The sequence below is a fragment of the Acinonyx jubatus genome, chromosome E1 (assembly GCF_027475565.1).
Source record: "Acinonyx jubatus isolate Ajub_Pintada_27869175 chromosome E1, VMU_Ajub_asm_v1.0, whole genome shotgun sequence".
NCBI classification, from domain to species: Eukaryota; Metazoa; Chordata; class Mammalia; order Carnivora; family Felidae; genus Acinonyx; species Acinonyx jubatus.
Window position 1 is genome coordinate 32,471,716 of NC_069397.1, and position 25,760 is coordinate 32,497,475.

Consider the following 25,760-nt stretch of genomic DNA (forward strand, 5'->3'; position numbering starts at 1 on the left):
CTTCCTTGTTGAGGATCACATCATATGGACAATTGTTTAGACATCTCATTGAGCAGGGGTGCCTGGGTGGCTTTGTCAGTTGAGCGTCAGACTCCGGCTCAGGTCATGATCTCATGGCTCATGAATTTGAGCCCCCACGTCAGGCTCTGTGCTGACAGCTCAGAGCCTGGAGCCTGCTTTGGATTCTGTTTCTCCCTCTCTCTCTGCTCCTCCCTCACTCACACTCTGTCTCTCTCAAAAATAAATAAACATTAAAAAAAATTTAAAGAAATCTCATTGAGCACAATCCATTAATGTAAACTCCTTTCGTCAAGGTTTCTGGAATACAATACCATGAACTTATTTTTCTTTTAAAAGTGTCTATCTCTCTGATTAATCAGATCCAGTAGAAACAGGGATGGTCTAATTTCCTAGAAGAACTTAATGTGAGGTAGAATAGAATTGCCAGCTATCTCTACCATTCACAAGAGCTAGAGAATAAAGCTCCCTTCTCTCATCCTTACTCCCAAGATCCTCTCAATTTCTACTCAACCGAAATCGTTCATTTTTCAGTCCATAACTCTATGCTTTTAGAAGGTAAAATCATTAAATGCTTTGATCATGGTCTTTGGAAACCAGACCACATTAACATTAAACCCAATACCAGCTCTGCCAACTATTCTACTTTGAGACATCAAGCAAATCAAATCAGAACCTCCTCCCCCCAATCTGTTAAATACACATGATCACCAACTCACCAGGGTTTGCTGTTAAAGGCATGCACAGTTCCAGGGTACAAGGCCTGGAACAGGAAAAAACTCAGCAAATGCTATTCCTTTCTGCTTCTTTCTCATTTTACTTGTTTTTGCAAGAGACTATGTGTTCGTCAGTGGCTGTGCTGCTACATTCCAAAGCAACCAGTTGATTTGGTCAGTGCAGATTCGGAGTTACACTCAAGCCATGCCTCATGTTGCATTTTGCATCAAATAGAACACCTGGGGTTTTGGCATCAAAGCTGGGTGTACCCTATGGTGACCAAGAGAGCCTTGAAGTGTCCCTCAGTTTGACTTCTTCCTGACTCCAAGCCCCCGACCTTCCTTTTCCTGGAGTGTTTACTTTACAAACTTGTGATTATAAGTCCTTTCTCTGTTCTTTTGAAATAGAAGTCTTTTAAGAAAGTTTCTTGCCAGTTTTACAACCCAGGAATGCCTTTCTCAAGGACCTGGGTACTATTTCTTTTAAATGTAATCACCCACGAAGACAGCGCTCCTATTTCTGAGTTTCTGTAGAGAGGTTGAGTGACTTGTTCCACGTTGTCACCACCTCTGATCGTGAAGATACGAGAAAAATGAGAAAGTTTACTTTTCCTCTGGATAAAGCCAAGTAGCAAACATTAGGTGGTCTATAATCCCCTATGGAGTTGGGTACTCCTGGGTAATCAGCCTTGGTCTATGCTCTCTCCCTTTCTGCTAGCAAGAGTATTGGAATAAAATCAAGTTTTGTCTACTAATTTGTAGGTTGTATTTTTTTGTTTAACAATGGATATATAATTTCCTTGCACACCGATATGAGTCATGAATAAATATACCTCTGTAATGATCTATTGATACATGTATAACTACAAACTCATCAGAGCTTCTTAACCAGAAAGACTAGAAACATAGTACTGAAGGAACAGCACAAGGTATAAATCAATAAATGTCACTGATTTAATGTATCAGTGCAAGAATGAATCAAGAAATATTTAATAAATTCAGAGAATTTTGAGATAGTGTCTTTCCTGTCATCATAAATCAATCTCTCTCTCTTTCAATCTCTCTCTCAACTTTTAATCTCTTTCCATGCACTTATTTTCAAAATCATATGTAAAGGGTATTTTAAAATAAATGAACATGTATAATGCACTAACAATTCAAGTGAAACACATGTTTTGAAATAGACATTAGTAACATACCACTTAATATGTGGCTCACTCAGTGCCCAGCACCCTAAACAGGATCAGCATGCTCGATTATTTTTAACAGTGATGTAAAGTTCCTTTCCCCTTCCTTTTACACATTTCCTATGGAAGTGCTGATCTTCATCCAAAAGAAGAGTTCAGTTTTGCTTGCTAAGTGTGGGTATCATCAGCCACCTTTGATATGTCTGTTTGCCCGACTGCTTTCAGCTGTAATATGGCCATAAATACCTTCCAACACACTTTTCTCCCTACGAAGCTGTGTATTAATAATTAGTGAGTTACATCTGTTCCATCTGTCACATCAGATTCATTATTTTTGTAACAGCAATCAACCAACAGACTGCGCAGGAATTAGAGTCCTTACTTGTCTGTCTGTCTTTCTTTTTTTAACATGACTCTCAGTTAAACCCTCCACTAAACAGGCACGGTTGTATCAAATAGCTGTGGGAGCCTGTTGCTTAAAAAGAGAGAGAGAGAGAGAGAAATCAATGCCTGTTTGTTCAATAACAGGGCAAAAGAGAAGAGAACACGTTTGCAAACAGTAGGTAAGGCTTTCAATTTGAAAAGCAATCAGAGTATCAGTTGTCTGGCTTCAAGGGCAGAGCTCATAGGTATACACCAACAGAGGGGAGGATATCTGAATACAGCTCTTCTTAGTTTTGAGATTTACACATTTACAAAGCCATTCCTTGACAGTCTTACATTCTGATTCTGAAAGCTTATGCAATGATGCCCCATTTTGATGGCTTAGACTTGTTGCTTGCCGCTTGATATATCTTATCAAATTTCAAATTTATTTAAAATAAATAGGATTTTTACCATAAGGGCACATATGGGCCATCTTCAAGAAAACAAACAACACATGCGCACATAACCCTGAAGTTCAACAAACATTTACAGAGTCCCCACTCTTTACCAAGGATTGTAGCAGGCATTAAGGATGCAGAGAGGCTTTGCTTGTGGAAGCATGTCAATAGTGAAAGGGCGGGCCTACGCCCGCTGACTCCATCTTGTTCTGTGTCCTCCACCTTGAGTGACTATGTCCCCGTCATGACCCCTTTTCCGGGAAAATCGCAGAAACCTCAGATCGCGCCTCCTACCCTTGAGTAACCTCCCGCTCACCCGTTTAAACTTCCTGATCAAAACACGCCCAGCGACCTGCGTAACAGGACTCTGACCCTTCCCCAGCCAATCGGCCGAGGCCACGACCCTTCCCCAGCCAATCAGCCAAGGCCACGACCCTTCCCCAGCCAATCGGCTGCCCCTAGACCCCTATAAAAACTTTGTGCTTTTGAAACTCGCTCTCCCCGGTATCTCACCGCTGCCTCAGTGCAGGTAGGGGACGGAGCTCAAGCTAGCTCGAATAAAGGCTCTTTTGCTTTTGCATCGGACTCGGCTCCCTGGTGGCCTTTGGGGATCACGAATTCTGGGCATAACATTTGGGGGCTCGTCCGGGACTGGCCACGGTTAGTGTCTGTTTGTTCTGTCTTTTCTGTGTGAGCTCATTTCTGGAATTCTGGTAGTGCCCGACGCAGTCTAAGTGGACGCACTGGAGGACCACGGGCTGGGAGTTTCGGAAGACATTCCGATTCTCTCTTCTGGAGGGACGGGGAATCCCCTCAAAGGTCTGAGACGAGGCAGGTCGCTCCCGCTGGTCGGCATGAGGCCGTCGTCTTTGGAGGGACGTGGAATCCCCTCAAATGTCTAAGCTAGCTTTCAGTTTTGCTTCCATGGAGTTGGAAGACTTTCTAGGGGCCCTCTGTCTGTTTTTGTGTTTCTCTGTTTTGCTCTGTGGAATTACTGGACGGACGTTATGGGACAGACTCAGACTACTCCTCTAAGTATTATGATTGATCACTTTAAGGATGTGAGGGGAAGAGCTAACAATCTCAGTGTGGAAGTCCGAAAGGGTCAGTGGTAGTTTTTTTGTTCTAGCAAGTGGCCAACTTTCAATGTCGGATGGCCACCAGAGGGGACCTTCGACCTCCCTACCATCCACCGAGTCAGGAGTATCATCTCTCAGCCTAAGACGGGTCATCTTGATCAGCTCCCTTACATGATCACTTGGCAGGACCTTGTAGAAGACCCACCCTCTTGGCTTAAGCCCTTCCTAGCCTCGCTCCCTCCGGAGCCAAAACCCATTCTTGCTTTGCAGGGGACAAAGAAGAAGAAAAGTCTTATCCAGCCTTCAGCACCCCTCTACCCTGTCTTACAGGAGGGTACTGAAGAAGAATTAATTTTTCTTCCCCCGTATAACCCCTCTAGGATGCCGGAAGAACACCATCCTCCCCCTCCGGGGGAGGCAGAGGCTGTTCCGAGAGCGGGAGGCGGAAAAGCTCCATTGGGAAGCCCACCCTTTACCAGATAAAGGGCTCAGAGGGAGCAATCTGCCTCCACCACCGACTCCACTCTTCTGCCCCTGCAAACCTCCGGACCCCCAGACACGGAGGGGAATCAGCCCCATCACTATTGGCCTTTCGCCACTAGTGACCTCTACAATTGGAAAGCTCAGAATCCTAAGTTTTCCGAGAAACCGGCAGGGCTTATTGATTTATTAGACTCTGTTCTTTTTACCCATCAGCCCACGTGGGATGATTGCCAGCAGCTTTTGCAGGTCCTGTTCACGACTGAAGAAAGAGAAAGAATCCTCAATGAGGCCCGAAAACTAGTTCCGGGAGCAGACAGGAATCCCACCACCAACCAGGTTCAGATAGATGCCTCCTTCCCCTTAACTCGGCCCCAGTGGGATTTCAACACGGCAGAAGGTAAGGAGAGGCTCCGGGTCTACCGCCAGACTCTAATGGGGGGTCTCCGAATGGCTGCTAGAAAGCCAACTAATTTGGCAAAGGTAGGAAATGTACAACAGGGAAAAGATGAATCTCCGGCTGCCTTTTTAGAACGGATCATGGAGGCGTTCCGTACCTATACCCCCATGGATCCAGAGGCTCCGGAAAGCAAGGCAGCTGTTATCATGGCCTTTGTAAACCAATCGGCCATAGACATTAGGAGAAAATTACAGAAAATAGATAGACTAGGAGAAAAAAGTCTGCAGGACTTACTGGTGGTAGCCGAAAAGGTATATAATAACCGGGAGCCTCCTGAGGACAAGCAGGCTCGCGTCATGGCGGCTGCCAGCAGTAAGCAGACTCGAGACCTGGCCAGAATACTACTATCTACCACTGCTGACTTCCCCGAGGAATGAGACCGCTGTCTCCGGCAGCTGGCAGACGACTCAAGAAAAGGTAAAGGAACCACCAAGGGGGGGGGAAGCAGAGGCTGCAGAAGGATCAGTGCGCATACTGCAAGGGGATAGGGCATTGGGCCCGAGATTGTCCAAAAAGGGCCGGCAGGAAGGGAAGCAAAACTGATCGAGTAAAAGTCCTAGAGCTAGATGAAATAAGTGATTGGGGGAGTCGGGGTTTGGACCCTCTCCCCGAACCCAGGGTAACTCTTAAAGTGGAGGGGACCCCTGTTGACTTCCTTGTCGACACCGGAGCACAACATTCAGTCCTCCGCACCCCACAAGGAAAACTAGCCAGCAAGAAGTCCTGGGTACAAGGGGCAACTGGTATGAGCCAGTATTCATGGACTACCCGAAGAACAGTAGATTTGGGAATGGACCGGGTATCCCACTCCTTTATGGTAATACCAGAATGCCCCTACCCGCTGTTAGGACGGGACTTACTGACCAAGATTGGAGCTCAGATAACTTTCAGACAAGGGGGGGTCTCAGGTCACCGATGGCAAGGGCCACCCCATCCAGGTACTGACCATGAAACTGGAGGATGAATACCTCCTCCACCAGGAGGCGCTCCCGAGAGAGGATAATATAGACAGATGGCTACAAGAATTCCCCTCAGTTTGGGCAGAGACAGGGGGGGGATGGGACTAGCCGCTCACAGGACCCCAGTTCTGGTAGAGCTCAAGCCAGGAGAGAGTCCGGTGAGGATCAAACAATACCCCATGTCTCAGGAGGCCCGGAAGGGGATCCAGCCACATATCCAGAGACTACGAAGCCTAGGGGTACTACTTCCTTGCCAGTCTGCCTGGGACACCCCCCTACTGCCGGTCAAAAAGCCTCACACAAATGACTACCGACCGGTACAAGACCTCCGGGAAGTAAATAAGAGGGTCGCGTATACACCCAACTGTTCCCAACCCATATACTCTCTTGAGCTCCTTGGCACCCTCCAGGGTCTGGTATACTGTACTAGATTTAAAGGATGCCTTCTTCAGTCTGCCGTTGGCACCCCAGAGCCAACCCTTGTTCGCCTTTGAGTGGCGTGATCCGGAGGAGGGCTACAGTGGGCAACTCACCTGGACACGGCTACCTCAGGGATTCAAAAATTCACCCACCATCTTCGATGAGGCACTACACGAGGACCTGAGTGAGTACAGAAGGGAGCACCCTGGCCTCACCCTCCTACAGTACGTAGATGACATCCTGATTGCTGCCGACAAGGCCAAAGACTGTGAGCAAGGGACCCAGGACCTGCTGGCTACCCTGGGGGCCTTAGGGTACTGGGCATCCGCGAAGAAGGCTCAGATATGCAGGGAGAGGGTAAGTTACCTGGGCTATATCCTGGAGGGCGGACAGCGGCGGTTATCAGATGCCAGAAAAGAAACTGTCCTAAAGATCCCTACTCCCACCTCCCGAAGAGAAGTGAGGGAATTCCTAGGATCAGCCGGCTACTGCCGCCTCTGGGTTCCAGGTTTTGCTGAGATTGCCAAGCCCCTATATGAAGCTACCAAAGAGGGGAAAACATTTAAATGGACTGAAAAAGAAGAAATTGCCTTTAATCAGTTAAAAAAGGCCCTCTTATGTGCCCCAGCCCTGGGCCTACCAGACATTACGAAACCCTTCCACCTCTTTGTAGACGAACATAAGGGAATAGCAAAAGGGGTTCTAACTCAAGCCTTAGGCCCCTGGAACCGCCCAGTGGCTTACCTGTCTAAGAAACTAGACCCAGTGGCTGCCTGCTGGCCGCCATGCCTAAGAATTATTGCGGCGACACCACTCCTAGTCAAGGACGCAGACAAACTGACCCTAGGACAGGAGATCTGGATCACGACCCCACACGCCATTGAAGGGGTCCTGAAACAGCCTCCGGATAGATGGATGAGCAATACACGTATGACTCATTACCAGAGCCTCCTACTCAACCCTCCACGAGTGCGGTTCCACCCCAGTGCAGCCCTCAATCCTGAACCCTGCTGCCCGACCCTGACCTAGGTGCTCCACTACATGACTGTGCGGGAATCCTGGAACAAGTACATGGATTCCGGACGGAACTGACCGACCGGCCCCTCCCCGATGCCGAGGCTACTTGGTTCACTGATGGCAGCAGCTTTGTGCAAGACGGACACAGGTATGCGGGTGCAGCGGTGGTCACCGAAATGGACACCATATGGGCGGAGGCTCTACCCTCTGGAACATCAGCCCAGTGAGCAGAGCTCATAGCCCTCACCAAGGCACTGATGCTGGGAGCTGGAAAACAGCTTAACATCTACACAGACAGCTGTTATGCATTTGCCACAGCTCATATTCATGGGGCAATTTATCAGGAGGGGGGTTACTGACGGCAGAAGGACAGACTATAAAAAATAAGCAGGAGATACTTAACCTGCTTACGGCCTTATGGCTTCCTGCCAAGCTAGCCATTATCCACTGCCAAGGGCACCAAAAAGCTGATAACCCAGTAGCTAGAAGTAATCAAAAGTCTGACCAGGCAGCCAAGGCAGTAGCCCTTACTCCAGTCCCCACCATGACCATACAACTACCGGACCCGGGAGACCCAGTTTTACCAGACCAGCCCAAGTACTTCCAGGAGGAGTTACAGCGGATCAAGAAACTCCCCATGGCCCAGGAGATAAAGGGATGGTGGTATACACCTAACAAGGAGCTCGTGCTGCCAGACCAGCTCGGAGACTCAATATTAGAGCACATGCATCGGTCTACTCACATGGGGGCCCGAAAATTAAAAGACTTAATCCGACATGCCGGAATCAAGATTCACCAACAGGACACCAAAATAGAGCAAGTTGTATCTGCCTGCAAGACCTGCCAACTCACCAACGCGAGAGCCACATCAAATAAAAAAGGAACCAGGCTCAGAGGCACCAGACCGGGAGCCCAATGGGAAGTCGACTTCACTGAAGTCAAACCAGGAAAGTATGGTTTTAAATATCTTTTAGTATTTACAGACACCTTCTCTGGCTGGGTGGAGGCATACCCAACCAAGCATGAAACAGCTCAGACGATGGCTAAGAAGCTACTAGAAGACATCTTACCCAGGTATAGTTTTCCTGCGATGGTAGGATCAGACAATGGACCAGCTTTTATCTTGCAGGTAACACAGGCAGTAGCCAAGGTGGTGGGGGCAAACTGGAAATTACATTGTGTTTATAGGCCCCAGAGCTCAGGACAGGTAGAAAGAATGAATAGAACCCTAAAAGAGACCCTTACCAAATTAACCATGGAGACTGGCGGGGACTGGGTGACTCTCCTACCGTACGCCCTTTACCGGGTTAGAAACACTCCTTACACTCTGGGTTTTACTCCCTACGAGATCATGTTTGGCAGGCCACCCCCTGTTATTCCCAGCCTTCGAGCTGAACTTATTGCTGAGTTTAAAGATCAAGAACTTTTTCTTTCCTTGAGAGGGCTCCAGAGGGCGCACGAGGGCATTTGGCCACGCCTCCGTGCCATCTACGAGGCTGGCCGGACCCCTACACCTCATCAGTACAGGCCGGGAGACTGGGTCTATATCAAGAGGCACCACCGAGAGACCCTCGAGCCGCGCTGGAAGGGACCCTACATCGTGGTGCTGACAACCCCCACTGCTCTCAAAGTAGACGGCATTGCGACCTGGGTCCATCACACCCACGTTCGGCCAGCGGACCCCTCCTCGATCCAGAAGGACGTTGTCACGCGATGGGCCATCAGTCGGGACCAACACAACCCGCTCAAGCTCAAGCTACAGCGCATTTGACCCACCTAATATTGGTAACTCTGTTAACTCTGCTTGTCATTGCTCATGCTGCCGGGAGTCCCCATGTCCCCCAAAACATCACCTGGCAGATCATAGACACCAGCTCAGGGACAATACTTAATCATACCTCCCAGAGCCACCCCAGGGACACATGCTTCCCAGAACTTAGCGTAAACCTCCAAACTCTGTTCCCCTTGTCACCATAAATGCAGCCGGTCCCATGATTGGGTCCGTAAGCTACATGACAAGGGGGGAATGAAAGGGCGGGCCTACGCCGGCCGACTCCATCTTGTTCTGTGTTCTCCACCTTGAGTGACTATGTCCCAGACATGACCCCTTTTCCGGGAAAATCGCAGAAACCTCAGATTGCGCCTCCTCCCCTTGAGTAACCTCCTGCTCACCCGTTCAAACTTCCTGACACGCCCAGCGACCTGGGTAACAGGACTCTGACCCTTCCCCAGCCAATCGGCTGCCCCTAGACCCCTATAAAACCTTTGTGCTTTTGAAACTTGCTCTCTCTCCGGTATCTCACTGCTCCGTCGGTGCAGGTAGAGGACTGAGCTCGAGCTAGCTCAAATAAAGGCTCTTTTGCTTTTGCATTGGACTCGGCTCCCTGGTGGTCTTTGGGGATCACGAATTCTGGGCATAACAAATAGTGTATTTTTACTAGTTAAACTTGAATGTGGATTAAATCCAGAAAACAAAACAAAACAATGCTATACATAAAGTCAGGAATTCTATACCTGCCTGTATACGAAATAGACAAGCTTCTCTGTTGTTAAACACAAGACAACAGTCCCCAGATGAAGGTGCTTAGGTTAAGTCCTAAGTCCCCAAAGGCATCAAGACTTACTTAGAGTTACTGCTCTCCAGAAATGAAGTCTTGAAGCCATCACTCAGGAGTCGCCTGATCAGCACTAGTTAGGTAATCAGCTTGATACACCCCTGCCATCTCCCAAAGCAAAGCCACCTTGTAATAACCAACAGGCTCTCTTCCCTTCCTGTTTCTGCTCCCTTGTGCCTACAAACAACTCTCATTTTGCTCAGCTCCTTGAACATCTTTTCTATCTGCTAGATGGGATGCTGCCCGATTCAAATTCTGCTCAAACAAACTCTTAAAAGTTTACTATGCCTCAGTTCATCTTTTAAGAGTCTGGGTGTCACAAGAGGAAACAAAAGGAGACCCCAGCAGCCCCCAGGACCAAGGAGCCACCCGGCTTACCTACCTGTTGAGCTCCCCTCAGCTTGCTGCTTTCTCGCAGGCTCTGGAGGCGGTAAGTCCCTCCTGGAGCCTAGCTCTGCAGCTGCTCTGTGAGGCGCTTTCAGACAGCAGGCATTTCCTTTCCTGGGCTGGGTCTGGGGTCAGACTGGGTGCACCTGCGAAACCGAGGGAGTCTGAGGTCGAATGGCGACCCAGAAACCGGAAGAGCCTCTGTTCGACTCAGACATGGGACCGGGTTGGAAACCCCACCGGATGCGGGACGGACCTGGTCCGACTTAGAAACCGGAAGGAGTCCTTTGTCAGAATGGATGCACTTCGAAACCAGGAAGGAGGGGCATCTGAGTGACTCTGTGGGTTAAGCCTGGGACTTCGGCTCAGGCCATGATCTCAGCTTTGTGTGTTCGAGCCCCGCCTTGCGCTCTGTGCTGATGGCTCAGCGCCTGGAGCCTGCTCGGAATTCTCTGTCTCCCTCTCTGTCTCTCTCTCTCTCTCAAAAAAAAAAAAAAAAAAAGAATCCAGGAAGGATTACTAGGTCAGGCTATGTCTAACTTAGAAACTGGATTGGATCCTGGCTGGATTGGGTCTGATTTAAGGGGGACTTGGGGCCAGTGTGACATCTCCGGCGAATAAAATTTTGTGGGCTTTTTTTCTGTTGTTTTTTGTTTTGTTTTGTTTTTTGCTTTTTTAAATATTTATTTACTTTTTGAGAGAGAGAGAGCTGGGGAGGGGCAGAGAGAGGAAACAGAGGATCTGAAGCAGTCTCTGTGCTGAGAGTGGAGAGGGGACAGCGGGTGCGGAGCTCAAACAAATCAACCATGGCATCATGACCTGAGCTGAAGTTGGATGTTTAACACACTGACCCACCCAGGAGCCCTGGTTAAATTTTGTTTTAAGCCTGAACAAGCAGGCTAGCCTTACCAAAGATAATCTTGAATTACTGTGGCTGCTGCGAAGAACTTTTAACCTAGATAAACTTCTCCATTTACAAGGTGCCCTAGAGAAAAAGGGGTCTCAGCCAAGCACTCACCATAAAGAATAAAGGAAGAATCATTTTTCCTCTTTTATAGTTTCTGGTGGCCAGGATGAGGCCCACTGGGACACCCCACTCACTCCCGAGCCTGCAGACATGATCCTGAGAAAACTGGCAGAAGCCTGCAAAAGGTGAGGATTCTTACCAGTGTCAGCTCTCCCATTTCTATCTTTCTATCTGTAATGCCTCCTCAAGAAAGGAAGACAAGCAAATTGAGTCATAATTCAAAGATCTAAGTCTTATGGTTCAGTTGGTTAAGTGTCCCAAACTGGAATCAGGTCATGATCTCACAGTTCAGTTCATGAGTTCGAGCTCCATGTCAGGCTCTTCACTGTCAGCAAAGAGCCTGCATCATGTCTTCTGGCTCCCTGTCTCTCTCTACCCCTCTGCCACTCCCACTTCTCTCAAAAATAAATACATACTTTTTTTAAAAAAAGGAAAGAAGGTAAGATTTCACATTTCCCTTTCTTTCCAAAGTCTGATTGGCAGGCAAAAAAACGTTTATAAGACTTAGATCTTTGAATTATGACTCAATTTGCTTTGAGGTACCAACTGATTATCCAACCTTTCTCTCCCCTGGGGACAACCATTGCCTTCTTGTTTGTCTCACTTTGTGACCTGACAACTTGTCTTGGTAACAGTCAGATTGGGAGCCACAAAAAGATGACCACACAGAAATGTGCGTTGCACCCCATTTGTGGCTAAATATGGCTGGACGGAAATGTAGATTATACTCTTTCTGGCTGGGGTCCTACAGAGTGTTGCTGGCTCTCAGGGGAATTGCCTAAGGCTTTCTTCTGGTTTATCTTTGAAAGTGGGAAGGTAGTATCTTTTGCTTCATGCATTTGTGGGGTTGTTTGATATTGTCAGGAATATTTATTGTTTGTCCTGGCTGAAACCTGACAAGACATTTGAAAGGATTTATTTTTGAACTGTTCTGTGGTCAAAAGTTGGTAAATTGGAAGCTGATAGTCAGCTTGATAGGAACTTCCCCCCCCCCCCCAATCTAAAATGAAACTATGTACTCAGAGAGAAAGTAAAACATTCTGAAACCTTTGTGGGAGGATTTGCTAAAACATTCCAAGGACACACAGCACTAAATCTAAAACACGAATTTTTTTGATTTCCATCTTTATTGAAGATCTTCTTCCTGATATAAAAAAGCAAACTGAGGATAATGTAGTTGGATGGGTGAGGCAGTCATTTGATATCCTGCAGGTTGCAACCGAATTCTTTAAGGAATTAAAAGCAAGTGTACTTGTCTTACAAATCTAGTCTTTTACAGGAGCAGAAATGTGACTGTAGAAATAATTCAAAGCCCACCTATCTTTTTTTTTAACCAGTCCCAAACCTCCTCTATTCATCTCAGAAAACTTGCAGATATTGTAAAATATCTGGATTTAGGGAACCAAAGTCCTTCCTGATGGAATTTGTATTCTTTCTCTGTGCCTTTTGATATGTAAGCATTCTACCATTGTCTTCTCCAGGAACCAAGGGTATTCTTATCAGAAGGAAAAGAAAAAAGAGAGAAGGCCAATTTGAAAACTAGACCTATTAAAAACCTGTAAAGTCTCTTCTGCAAAATTAGTTAATTTCTTTTTTAAATCCATCTGAGCAGGTAAATTGAAATCTTACTTGCATCTTCCCACTGTTCTTTCATAAACTAGTGAGTTTTTCATTACTCTACCTGTCTGGTGGCTCACGTTTTAAATTTATTTATTTATTTATTTATTTATTTATTTATTTATTTATTTATTTATTTAGAGAGTGAGAGGCAGAGGGACAGAGGGAATTTGGATCCCACTGTTCTTTCATAAACTAGTGAGTTTTTCATTACTCTACCTGTCTGGTGGCTCACGTTTTAAATTTATTTATTTATTTATTTATTTATTTATTTATTTATTTATTTATTTATTTAGAGAGTGAGAGGCAGAGGGACAGAGGGAGAGAATCCCAAGCAGTCTCCACGCTGTCAGCACAGAGCCCAATGCAGGGCTCGATCTTCTAAACTGTGAGATCATGAGTCAGATGCTTAATCAGCTGAGCCACCCAGGTGCCCCTGGTGGCTAAAATTTTTAAATAAGAACTATAAAGTCTCTGTATCTATCTGTATGTTCACATATGTTTAGCTATGTATGTTGTATAAATATGCAATTTTTTCTACTTCTGGATGATATTGCCATAATTATTATATAAATAGTTCTATTTAATTGGCTTAAAGAAAATCAGACATTTATATAAATCAAGTGTACTCTCAGAAACATAGAACACCTAAGCATGTACAGGGGCACCTTGGTGGCTCAGTTGGTTAAGCCCCCAACTTCAGATCAGGTCATGATCTCATGGTTTGTGAGTTCACGCCCCACATAAAGCTCTGTGCCGACAGCTCAGAGCCTGGAGCCTGTTTCAGATTCTGCATCTCTCTCTGTCGCTTCCCCTCCCCTTCTTTCTCTCTCTCTCTCTCAAAAATAAATAAACAGTTAAAAGTTTTTTAAAGGAACACCTAAAGCATGTGCAACAAAAGCAAAAAGAAACAAGTGGTACCACATCAAGCTAAAAAGCTTCTAGGGGCGCCTGGGTGGCTCAGTCGGTAGGGCGTCCGCCTTCGGCTCAGGTCATGATCTCACAGTTAGTGGGTTCGAGCCCGGCGTCAGGCTCTGTGCTGACAGCTCAGAGCCTGGAGCCTGATTCAGATTCTGTGGCTTCCTCTCTCTCTGCCCCTCCCCTGCTCACTCTCTGTCTCTCTCTGCCTTTCAATAATAAATAAACGTTAAAAAAAATTTAAAAAAAATTAAAAAATAAAAAAAAATAAAAAGCTTCTGCACAGCAAAAGGAGCCATCAACAAAATGAAAAGACAAGCTATGGAATGGAGGAACAAATTGCAAACCATATATCTAATAAGGGTTAATATCCAAAATATATAAAGAACTCATAGAACTCAATAGCAAAAAAAAAATACAAATAATTCAAAACAAAATCAGCAAAGGACCCAAATAGATATTTCTCCAAAGGAGATGTATGAAAGAGGGGCACCTGGTGACTCAGTTGGTTAAGCATCTGTCTTTGTTTGGCTCAGGTTATGATCTCATAGATCATGAGGTCAAGCCCCACATCAGGCTCTGTGCAAACAGTGTGGAGCCTGCTTGAGATTCTCTCTCGCCCTCTTTCTCTCTTTCTGCCCCTTCCCCACTTGCTCTCTCTCTCTCTTTCAAAATAAATGAATAAACTTAAAAAAAGAAGATATATGAAAGGCCAACAGGTACATTTAAAGATGTTCAACATCACACATCATTAGGGAAATGCAAATTAGAACCTCAGTGAGCTATCACCTCACACCTGTTTGAGTGGCCTGCATGAAAGAGACAAGAGATAACAAATGCTGGCATAGATGTAGAGAAAAGGAAATGCTTGCTTATTGTTGGAGAACTGTTGGTAGGATTGCAAAGTGGTACAGTCATTGTGGAAAACAACATGGAGGCTCCTCAAAAAATTAAAAACAGAACTACCATATGATCCAGCAATTCCACTTCTGGTAATATACCTAAAAGAAAGGAAAATACTAACTCAAAAACATCTGTAACCTCATGTTCATAGCCACACTATTTACAATGGACAAAACATGGAAATAAGCTACATATCCATTGATGGATGAGTGGATAACGGAGGGGTGTGTGTGTGTGTGTGTGTGTGTGTGCGTGTGTGTGTGGTATACATGAAATATATATCAAAATATTGTTCATGCAATGAAATATTCACTCATAAAAAAACAAGGAGGGGGCGCCTGGGTGGCTCAGTCAGTTAAGCATCTGACTTCGGCCCAGGTCAGGGTCTCATGGTTCATGAGTTCAAGCCCTGCGTCTGGCTCTTTACTGACAGCTTGGAGCCTGGAGCCTGCTTTGGATTCTGTGTCTCCCTCTCTCTGTCCCTCCCCCACTCGTACTCAGTCTGTCTCTCTCAAAAATAAATAAACATTAAAAAAATTTTAATAAAAAAATAAGGAAATATTACAATTTGCAACAGTGAGAATGGACCTTTATCACATTATGCCAAGTGAAATTAGTCAGACAAGGAAGATACATATTGTGACATCTCCCATCAGACTCCACTCAGCATCTGATTTTGAGGGGCACCTGGGTGGCTTGCTCAGTTAAGCATTCTACTCTTGATTTTAGCCCAGGTCATCATCTCATGGTTCGTGGGTTCGAGCCCCACATTGGGCTCTGTGGTGACAATACATAGAGCCTGCTTGGGATTCTGTCTCCCTTTCTCTCTCCCTGCCCCTCCCCTGCTTGCTCTCTATCTCTCTCTCAAAAATAATAAGTAAACATTTAGAAAAATAATCTGATTTGGGGAAGTTGTCAGAACATTAAAATGTTTGAATATTTGAATAAATAGGATCACTGATCATTATGAAATAATAATCATCTGTTCAGTGAAAGTGACAATAGAAGATATTAAAGGCAAATACAGAAGGTTACATAGGTGTGAACAAAATGTAGCTCTTTTAATATCGAGAAGACCAGGTTTTCTTAAGTAAGCAAAGACCTAATAAAGCTCATGGCTCCCATCCTGCTTATATAATTCATGCGTCTCCAATAAAATATCAATACTGTGCTAAATACAGTTTAGCCTATTTTTGTATTCATATATATTAGATTAACAGTGTTAAAAGATAAACCGAGGGAGGGGTGGCTCAGTCCTTTAAGTGTCCGACTTTGGCTCAGGTCATGATCTCACAGCTCATAAGTTCGAGCACCGTGTTGGGCTCTGTGCTGACAGCTCAGAGCCTGGAGCCTACTTCAGATTCTGTTTCCATCTCTCTCTGCCCACCCCTTCAAAATATAAATAAACATTAAAAATTAAAAAAACCTGGGTGGAAAAATCTCACCAGATTATAAAAGATAAACTGAGGGACATCAAAATGGTAAGAGTTTATTTGAGCAAAAACTGATTCAAATTGGGTAACATCCACACCAGCCATGTCAGTGTCAATAGTACTTGGGAAGGTCCTTTCCATGATTCTTAGTTTTGCAAAAGCATCAGAGTCAAACAGTAACTGTCTGTAGATAACAGAAGACTTTAAAAGGCTCATGATTAAAGATTTGATGAGAGTTCATTATGGAATTCTCAATGGAATTGACAAGCAAATTTGGTATTTCTCTGACACATAACATTTTAAGACAATAACTGGAATCACAACATTATACCAACAGTACTGTCAAATTATGAAGTGTCAAAACATGGGTGGATATTTCACAACCAAAGAAGGCTCCACTTGACATCTGGTCCTGTGCCAAGCAATGCTGGAGACCTCAAAATCAAATTGGCTAGGAGGAAAAGTAGCTCACACTGAGGTAGACTGCTTCTTCCCAAGATATAAGATCAAAAACATTTCTTTCCATTCTTCCTTCCTTCTCTGACCATCCTTTTCTTAATGCTTACACGAGGAAATGTCTTTATGATTCTTTGGTCCACCTTTTGCCTTGCTCTGAGCTGGCACATATCTCAGGCCATTGCAAGATGTGGTGGAGGGTGGGAATCTACCTCCAAATGATTTCTGGATCTGCCATGATGCTGGTGATCTTGTAGTTCTGCCCATCACAAACTTCTCCTGGATTTCCAAGGTCTCAGTTTCTCTGGAACAAACTCAGCCTTCTCTCTGTCATGTCAGACAGTTTCACCCTGGGGTCCATCTCTTTGGCTAACAACCCCAAACTTGGGCAATCTTGCATTCAGCCTCTATAATAAGAAGGGGACATAAGGCAAGAGCACAGAATAAAACTTTCTGTGTAGTCTATAGACCCTTATGTTTTACTGGTCTCCATGGCTTTCACCTTTTTATTTCCAAGCCATAGACTCAAATGGCAATTGCCAGGAGGCATTCATGACTCAAAATGTGCTTCTTTTTGGCAGATGCTTCCTTCCCTAGCCAGGAGTCTGTGCAAAGAGGCTATGATTAGGAATCTCCCTTTAACTCTTAAAGATATTTCAGAATCTACTGCTAAAGCAATAGCTACCCAAGAAAAACCCCTAGACTTTCTGTCTGAAGTTGTTCTTGATAATACTATAGCCCTTGATTATTTTTTTTATCTGTACAAGGAGATGTGTGTGCTATGGCCATCACCACTTGTTGCACTTGGATTGACACTTCTGGTATGTAAGATCACCAAACAAGTCAGCTGGCTTAAAAGAGTGACTCCTTCAGAGGTGTCTTCTTTTGACTTATTTGATTCTCATTGGTTTGAGTCTTAGGGACTATTTCTCCAAAGTGCACTCCAGACATTGGGAATTCTCCTGCTTACAATAATCATAATAGTCTCCTGGCATACTGTTATTTGCTCAAAAGGTTTCAATGCATGTTTGGAAAAAGAAAATCATGTTTGTACCCCAACCACCAAGCAAATGATTTCCCTAAGAATAGAACATCAGAAAAGGGAAAAAAAGAATGACCAACTTAAAGAATGTGAACCTGACCTCATGACCCATTAATGCCCTGCAGAGATTCAGCAAAAACGGTGAGAACTCCAGAGCAGTAGCAGCTTAAGTTTTTTGTCATAACTCTCAGGCTGACAGTCTGATCAAGAAGGGAGAGTTGCTAAAAATAAGAGAACAGGCCTAAAATGGAATGACTTATACTAAGCCCTATATCACCAAACAGACTTAATCACAGTGACATCTCTCCCAGAAATGGAATCTTAAACCAATCAGCAATCACCTGATTGGCCCTACTTAGGTAATCTGTCAAATGAGATCCCTACCATCCCTTAAAGGGAAGTAACCTAGCAATAAGCAACCCACTTTTTGCCGAGTATAAAGGCCTTGTTCCAACTTCCTTCTGCCTATAACCAACTTTTATTTTGTACAGCTTCTTGGACATCTTTTCTACTTGCTAGATTAATGTTGCCTGATCTGAATCAATTTTTGCTTAAAAATTTAAATATGCCTCAGTTTATCTTTTAACACTATTCAAGAAATGTGTATAACAATAAAAACAGGCTAAACAGTATTTAGCACAGTGTCGAGTTTTCATTGGAGATACATATATAAGCAGTATGGGAACCAGGAGCTGTCTTTCCAAAGAAAAGGGGGAAGAGTTGCTGTGGTTTTACAAACCCTTCAGAACTATAAGAAAACATCTGGTTGGGCTCAGAATAAAACATGTGAATTGGACGTTGATTTCCTTCCTGCCACAATGCCAGAACATTATTTTCAATGCTTTTGCCAAGGGCAGCCTCTGGTTTCTTCTGCTAAAAAACAAAAAAAAAACAAAACAAACAAAAAAACCCTTATGAGCAACCTGATGATTTGAACCCAAGAATTCTGACAGCGACTCCTATTGTTCCTGCATATTGAATAGCATCCTAGCACAATACATCTATGTGTTCACACCTGATAAATATTAGCCAATGGGATTTATTCTGAAAACCACCCCCTTATTTCTTATTTGTATTTACAGAATTATACACAGGGCAAGCACTTTCAAATATGAATGGGGCATAAATATTCTGTTTGCCATGTAAACATAAGACAAATGCACAAACCCTTCTTTCTAGGCAGATTATGTTAGAAACTAAATGCAAAGAGAACAGACAGGAAAGATGAAATTCCAGGTCTTTGATAGCTAACATATTGGATCTGTGGGGGATCCTGGAAAGAAACAGAAAGCATAGTAGAATGGAGGCAATTGAGAAGAGTTGAGTGAAAGACATTATTTGCAAAGATATGAGCAGAGTTGGGAAAGGCCAACAAGAATTAGGGCTAGCCATGGGGAGGAGAAGAAAAGGGGAAGATCATGTCCTCCATGACCTAAAGAGGCAAGAAGAGGGAGGGATTACTGCAAAGGATGGCTGCCTGATGAGAGTGTGGCTTTCAGAAGGTAGACACAGCCAACATTTACCAGAAAGGAAGCAAGGGAGTGTAGGTCCTGTCCTTGATCTTCTACTTCCTTGAGATTCTGCCGCTGTCTTTCTTTCATTGGCTGAACCCAGCACGGAAGCAGAGGAAAGGAAGCTCGTTGATACTGTCCAGACAAATGAGTGTTCCAGGACCTAGCAGAGTGGAGAAGATGGAGTCTGGAGAGGCAACAGAAAATGTATATAACGGTCCACCTGTTTGACCTTAGCATCGACTCTGGTCTTTTGTCCAGATGAGGGTAACCAAAATCTCATCAGTTACCATATCATTACAGAATGGTGTCAATTCTTCCATACTATCGATGGAAATTAAAAACTCTTTTCATTATTAGTGCCTTTTAAAGAATTGAACAAAGAGGAAAGGCAAAGAAGGAAGCAAACATATTAACCTAAAATGTAGCTATTACAGTCCCAACTTCTATATCTGTTCTATTATTGGTTCCCAGGGTTAATTTAGTAATCAGCCTTCCTTCTCCAATCACCCATTCCATGTCTTCCCTAACTTCCTGACAGCATCTCTGTTAGAGGGATTCTTGACCAAACTTTCAATACTGTTGTCTTACTCTGTTTAGGCTATTATAATAAAATACCAAAAGACTGGGGTGTCTTACTAACAACAGAAATTTATCTCTCACAGTTCTGGAGTCTGGCACATTCCAGATCAGGGTGCCAGCAGATACTGTGTCTGCTGAGGGCCTTCTTCCTGGTCCATGGTGGGTATCTTCTCACTGTGTCCTCACATAGTAGAAGGGACATAGAATCTCTCTGGGGTCTCTTTTATAAAGTATCCATTCCATCCATGAAGTTCTGCCCTTATGACTTAATTACTTCATAAAAGGTCCCACCTCTAAATGCCATCATATTGGGAATTAGGTTTCAACATATAATTTTTAGGGGGACACAGATATTTAGACCATACAACTGTGGAGTCTAGGCCACAGTTCCATCCTTGGAATCTAGATTGTTGTAATTTTTCACTATCCAAAACTAGTGGGCAAGAGAGTAACAGATAATCCAGTGTTTCCTTAGGGTTCCAACCTTAGTATTCTTCGCTCTTGTTGTTTAACAACAACCTAAAATTTCTAAGGTACTCAAATAAATCACCCACCTTCTACATCTCTGTTGTTTGAACAGTCCAAAATGGCCAGGAAAGAATCCAAAAGGCCAGGTCTTAGCTAATAAGTTAATAAAACTGTACTGTGAAGTAGAAGCATTTGTGCCATGAGACAGGACAACTTCATTGGTATAGAAAGCAAAAAGTACTTAAGTGGATTATAGGTATAATGATGATGATGTCAATATCACCTATATGTTTTGATTCCTGGACTAAGAATTCAGGTTTAGAAGTTACTTTCTAACACTGTTGATTGAAAATTGGAAGTCTATATCCCATTGTGGTATGGCATCCTAACCTCATAGAGTGTTGCCTCCAAGATGGCACCCTAGTCAATCTTTTAGTATGCCATTTTACCATTCTATCAAGCTCACCTTTTCTAGGTAATGAGGTATATGGGATTATCAGTGATTTCTATGAGAATGAATCTTTGCTCCTCTTCCTTTGCTATAAAGTGAATGATCTGGTGATCAGCGTATTGGAGGTCAATGAATAATGCATTCTTCAAATTCACAAATGATAATGCCTGCAGATTTGCTGCAAGCAGGGGAGGTAGAGTACGGTTCTATTGCTATGATGACACATTACTGACCTCTCCAAAACAGAAAGGAATGATGTCAATCTAGGGTTTAGTACTGGCTGTTGCTTCTCTTTCTTTTTTTTTTCTTCATTTTTTTAATGGTAATGTTATCTGATCAGTTACTAAGTATAATGGTTTCTTTGCCATAGTATCTTATTTATTTTTTAATTTTAATTCCAGTGTAGTTAACATACAGTGTTACATAAGTTTCATTTACTTATTTATGTATCTCCTTCCTTCCTTTTATCATTTTTTTCTTCTTTTTTTTTTCTTTATTTTTTTCAATGCACTTCTGTATTGCTGGAATGCTTTTTAAATGAGCATTTATCATTTTTCTAAAACAAAGGCAATAAGTGACCATTCTTTTAATATGCATTTGTAAAACAACAACAATGCAACCATTGCTTCAGCTAACTCATTACAAGAAATCAAGAGGGAAGTGATTGTAATGAACTAACTTGCACTTTTTCTCTTTATTTTTCACAGGAAGGCTTATATCACCATGAATTTTATAATAGTGCAATCAAAGGGATCATGGAATTGTGTTTTTAAATTTATGCTCAAAATTTTTTCAAAGACAGATAATTCCTTGGTAGTTTACAAAAAGAATATAGCTAACACCTTAGGGATGATATCAGACACTCTTTCAAACCAGGCGGATGCCATTTAGTGTGCTGAATTATTAAATTATTTCTAGCAACCTAATGGCTTAAAAGAGTTTACTGGATTGTCCCATAGCTTCAAATTACTCTTCAGTAGGAACTTAAGATAGTAGAAATTGATTCACCTTGTATATAAACAATGCATGTGATATAGCTAATTGCTTCTTGCAGCAAATTGAAGCTGACTATTTTATGGACCCAAAACCTGATATCTATATTTCTAGTCATATATTTTTGAAAACATAGTATTATCAAATATTTAAACAATTCTAAGTTATCTTCCCATTAAAATTATATTTCTATTTATGGAACATTGATTTAAAAAAAAAGGAATCACAATGTAATCATTCAAAACTAACAAATACAAATGAAATACAAATAACATTTTAATAGTGCACAGGAGGCATCTGAACAGATGGCATGAAGAAAATTATTTTAATTAGTATACTACTGTTTTGGCTTGAATTCTGTTCTCCCAAAATTCATATACTGAAGTCTTAACTCCCAGTAATGCAAACTGTAAGCTTATTTGGAAATAGGGTTGTTGCAAATATAATTACTTAAGATCATAGTGGAGTAGGGTGGGCCCCTAATTATATGACTGTTGTCCTTATGAAACGAGGAAATGTGGACCCAGACACACACATAAGAACACTCTGTGAAGGTTGTACTTATACTGTCACAGCCAAGGAAAGACACCTGGAAACATCCTTCCCTAGTGCCTTCAGAGGGATCATAGCCCTGCTAACACTTCAATCTCAGACTTCTAGCCACCAGAACTGCAAGACAATAAATTCGTATTATTTAAGCCACTCAGTTTGTGGTACTTTGTTACTGCTGTGCTAGAAAACTAAAACAAGTACTAAAAGAGGTTGGCAATGATACACCAATATTTTATGATAGATATTCAATTGTATTATTATTAGTCACGAGAAAATCATTTAAGGGAGAAAAGGACAAAAATGTAGAGAAAAAAAAATTAAACACAAGAAAACTAACAATTTCCCCAAGAAGATTCATAAAAAAAGTGTTGTCACACCATTATCAAGATTTCCAGTCCCAAGTGGGGACAAAGGACTGATTTCCATGGGAAATGGTATCATGAATGAGTCAGCAGGTAGAGGCAATTAATGATCAAAATGCCACATTAAACTACAGGTCAGTAGTTACACTGAATCAGATCGAAGACATCACTCTAATAAATAATATATACATCTCATCTGAATAATATGTTAATATTCAAATGGTTGAATTTTCAGAACATTTGCCTCTTCTAAGTCTTATTAGACCTCCCAAGAAATTACTCATTTCTCTCTGTTGGCTATGGGAGGCTCAAATCCTGAATGTTTATCATCAAAATGATAATCAGGTTCCAGATAACATAAATCCACAAAGATTTCCAGTAACCATCTAAGAAGTATAACAACAAAAACCAACACGAAAAGAAAAGCCCAGTGTTCTGCCAACATGAAAAATGTACAGATAGATTCTATTTCTACATATATGCGACAAAATAGAAAAAAAATTAAAAAAACATACACTTGAGAGAAAACAGTGTCTGGGCATAAAGTTTTATTGTCCTATGGTTTCTGAGCCTCTGGTGTATTGCTTTGTATATCCGAGAATATTTGTATTTCATTGTGAAAAACAGAAGTTGGTGCATTTTTTTAGAGATAGTGTAAATTTAATCCATGGATTAAGGGAAACTACCAGAGATTCATGCACAAAATTGCAGAATTTTTATTGATGAATTACCCTTGGCATTCTGTTTTTACCCTACATGGAAGGACATTACAAGAAGACACTGTATAGACTGACTATTATTCATGACAGAGCCAGATGCGTGGCCCCGAACCCATGGACCATGAGATCATGACCTGAGCTGAACTAGGACACTCAACCAATTGAGCCACCCAGGTGCTTCAGTAGTTAGCTGTTTAATATCTTATCTTTGCTTTGATTTATAAGAAACTTAAAGTTAAATGTGTCTCCTAAGTCTAACATCATATACAGGTATCAGGGCATCAGGTAGCTACAAGCCTTGTCCTTGGTTTTGTTTTTAATTATCTCGTTTTCAATTTTCCCGTAATTTGTCAGTTGCTTTGATGTTATGTACATATTGTGTAAAAAGAAAAAACTAATTCATCAGGATAACAAACTTCTGTTCTTCAAAAGAATATTTGGGAAATGAAAAGGCAAGCCAAAGACTGGGAGAAAAAAAAAACGCAATACATATATCTGGCAAAGAATATATAGGGAGAATATATGAAGACTCCTACAAATCAATAATAGAGACAAACACCAAGAATAAAAATGGAATAGATACTGTACAAAAGAAGATATGGGAAGAACCAAAATAATATAAAATGATATAGATAATTATTAGTCATTAGTGAAACACAGAGCAAAACCTCCAAAAGATACTACATCAGATCCACAAGAATGATTTAAAAAACTGACTATAGGGGCACCTGGGTGGTTCAGTCAGTTAAGTGTCCAACTCTTGACTTCAACTCAGGTCGTTGGGTTCCTGGGTTCAAGCCCTGCTTCAGACTCTATGCTGATAGCACAGAGCCTGCTTGGGATTCTCTCACCCTCTCTCTCTGACCCTCCACCCCCCTCAAAATAAATAAATAAACTTAAAACAACCTGACAATATCAAATGTTAGATGGAATGGGTAATAACTAGAACTCTCATCCATCATTAATGAAAGTGTAAAATATTATAACCCTTTGAAAAGCTATTTGGAAGTTTTATTTTTTCTTTAAAATGAAACATGTACCTTTATCATGATTCAGTAATTCTATTCCCATGCATTTACCCAGGAAAGATGATAATGTATGCCCCCTTAAAGATTTATATTAGGAAAGTCAGAAGAGATATATACATCATGAGAAAACCTGGAAACAACTGGAATGTTCATAAACACAGGGAATTAATAAACACATTACAGTTCAATGTGATATAACACAATGTAATACTACTTAGCAATGAGAGGAACAAACTATTGAAACATATGGCAGGCACCACTAATGAATTTCAAAATTGCAGTGGTGAGAGTTAGAAAGTCTTATTCAAAAGAGTACATGTTGTATAATTGCATTTATGTGGAGTTTACAACAGGCAAAATTAATCCATGACATAGAAATCAGGTCAATGAATGCTTCTGGTCAGGGGCGCAGACTGACTAAAGGAGCAAAGATGAAGTTTCTAGGATTGTGGAAGCATTGTAAATCATGACTGAGGTGATATGCATTTTGACAGGTATATGCATTAGTAAAAGCTTAATGAACTCTGCACTTTAAATGTGCACTTTTAGGATATGTAAATTCAATGAGAAAGTATTGGTTATATATATATTTTAAAAAGGGTAGGAAGACATGATAAGAACCTTGAATAAATGTATATAGGGCTACATTTCTCAACCATCTGCCCAGACCCTCAAACCTCTGCACTAAAGTACACTTTAAGGAACGTATGATAGTAATTTTTGTGGGCCATTAACTATTATGGGAGGTCAATTTCTTTTAATTAATTTCAACAAACGTGTACTAAGTTCCTACTCGGAAAAAGACACTGAAGGATATTGGTGAGAGACAAAGGAAGATTCCCTACCATCAAGTAACTTGTCTAATAGACTGAAAGACTCCAGAGAGAACTATTTCAAAGGCAATTTAATTTTTTTTTAAATATTAGCTAGGACAGGTTACAAAGTCATAATCATTATAGTGGTCCTTGTACCAAGCATAGTGTGAGGTATAAGGCAGGAATAACTTGTAAAACCAAGCATTATTAAAGAGTAATAAAGATACCATCATAAGGCAAAATTAGTGGGGGAAATGGGTGAAAACCAAGCCTCTTACATCCTCTTTGAGTCCTTCCGTACAGCAGCTTGTCCAAAAAATTGTGGCTGTGAGGTCTTAAAATAGCTATGAAGTGAAGCAAAGCAGCAACAAATTAACGTCCTTGAGGCTTTAAAAAATTTTTTTCATGGTCATAACTAGTCAAGTAGGTTCTGCGGGAAGAAGGATTTGAACTTCCTCAATAAACTCTGTAGGTAAATGGGAACTTAAGTGTTTCTGTTCAGTGGATTTTGATCTCTTATTTACTTTTTAGCTAGTAAAGCAAAAAATATACCATGGCAATAATAACAATACCTACAGAAAAGCATAGTGGTTAAGAGGCTTGGAATCCTGGCTCTGTCATTTACCAGCTGTGATCATGTCATTTAGTTTCTTCTTTGCCTTAGCATCTCGTCTGAAAATGGAAATAATTGCAGTACCTACATCATAGGGTGTTTCTACGA

General features: G+C 42.3%; 1 protein-coding gene across 1 annotated transcript; it reads left to right on the top strand.

Moving 5' to 3' along the window:
* The first annotated feature begins 3,752 nt into the window (after positions 1-3,752).
* Positions 3,753-9,045, top strand: LOC128313462 (uncharacterized). The gene is given in 7 exon segments (XM_053212180.1): positions 3,753-5,192; positions 5,195-5,659; positions 5,661-5,813; positions 5,816-6,075; positions 6,077-7,143; positions 7,146-7,505; positions 7,508-9,045. Coding segments are annotated over 7 exon segments (5,169 nt in total). The 3' UTR covers positions 8,932-9,045.
* Positions 9,046-25,760: the final 16,715 nt, after the last annotated feature.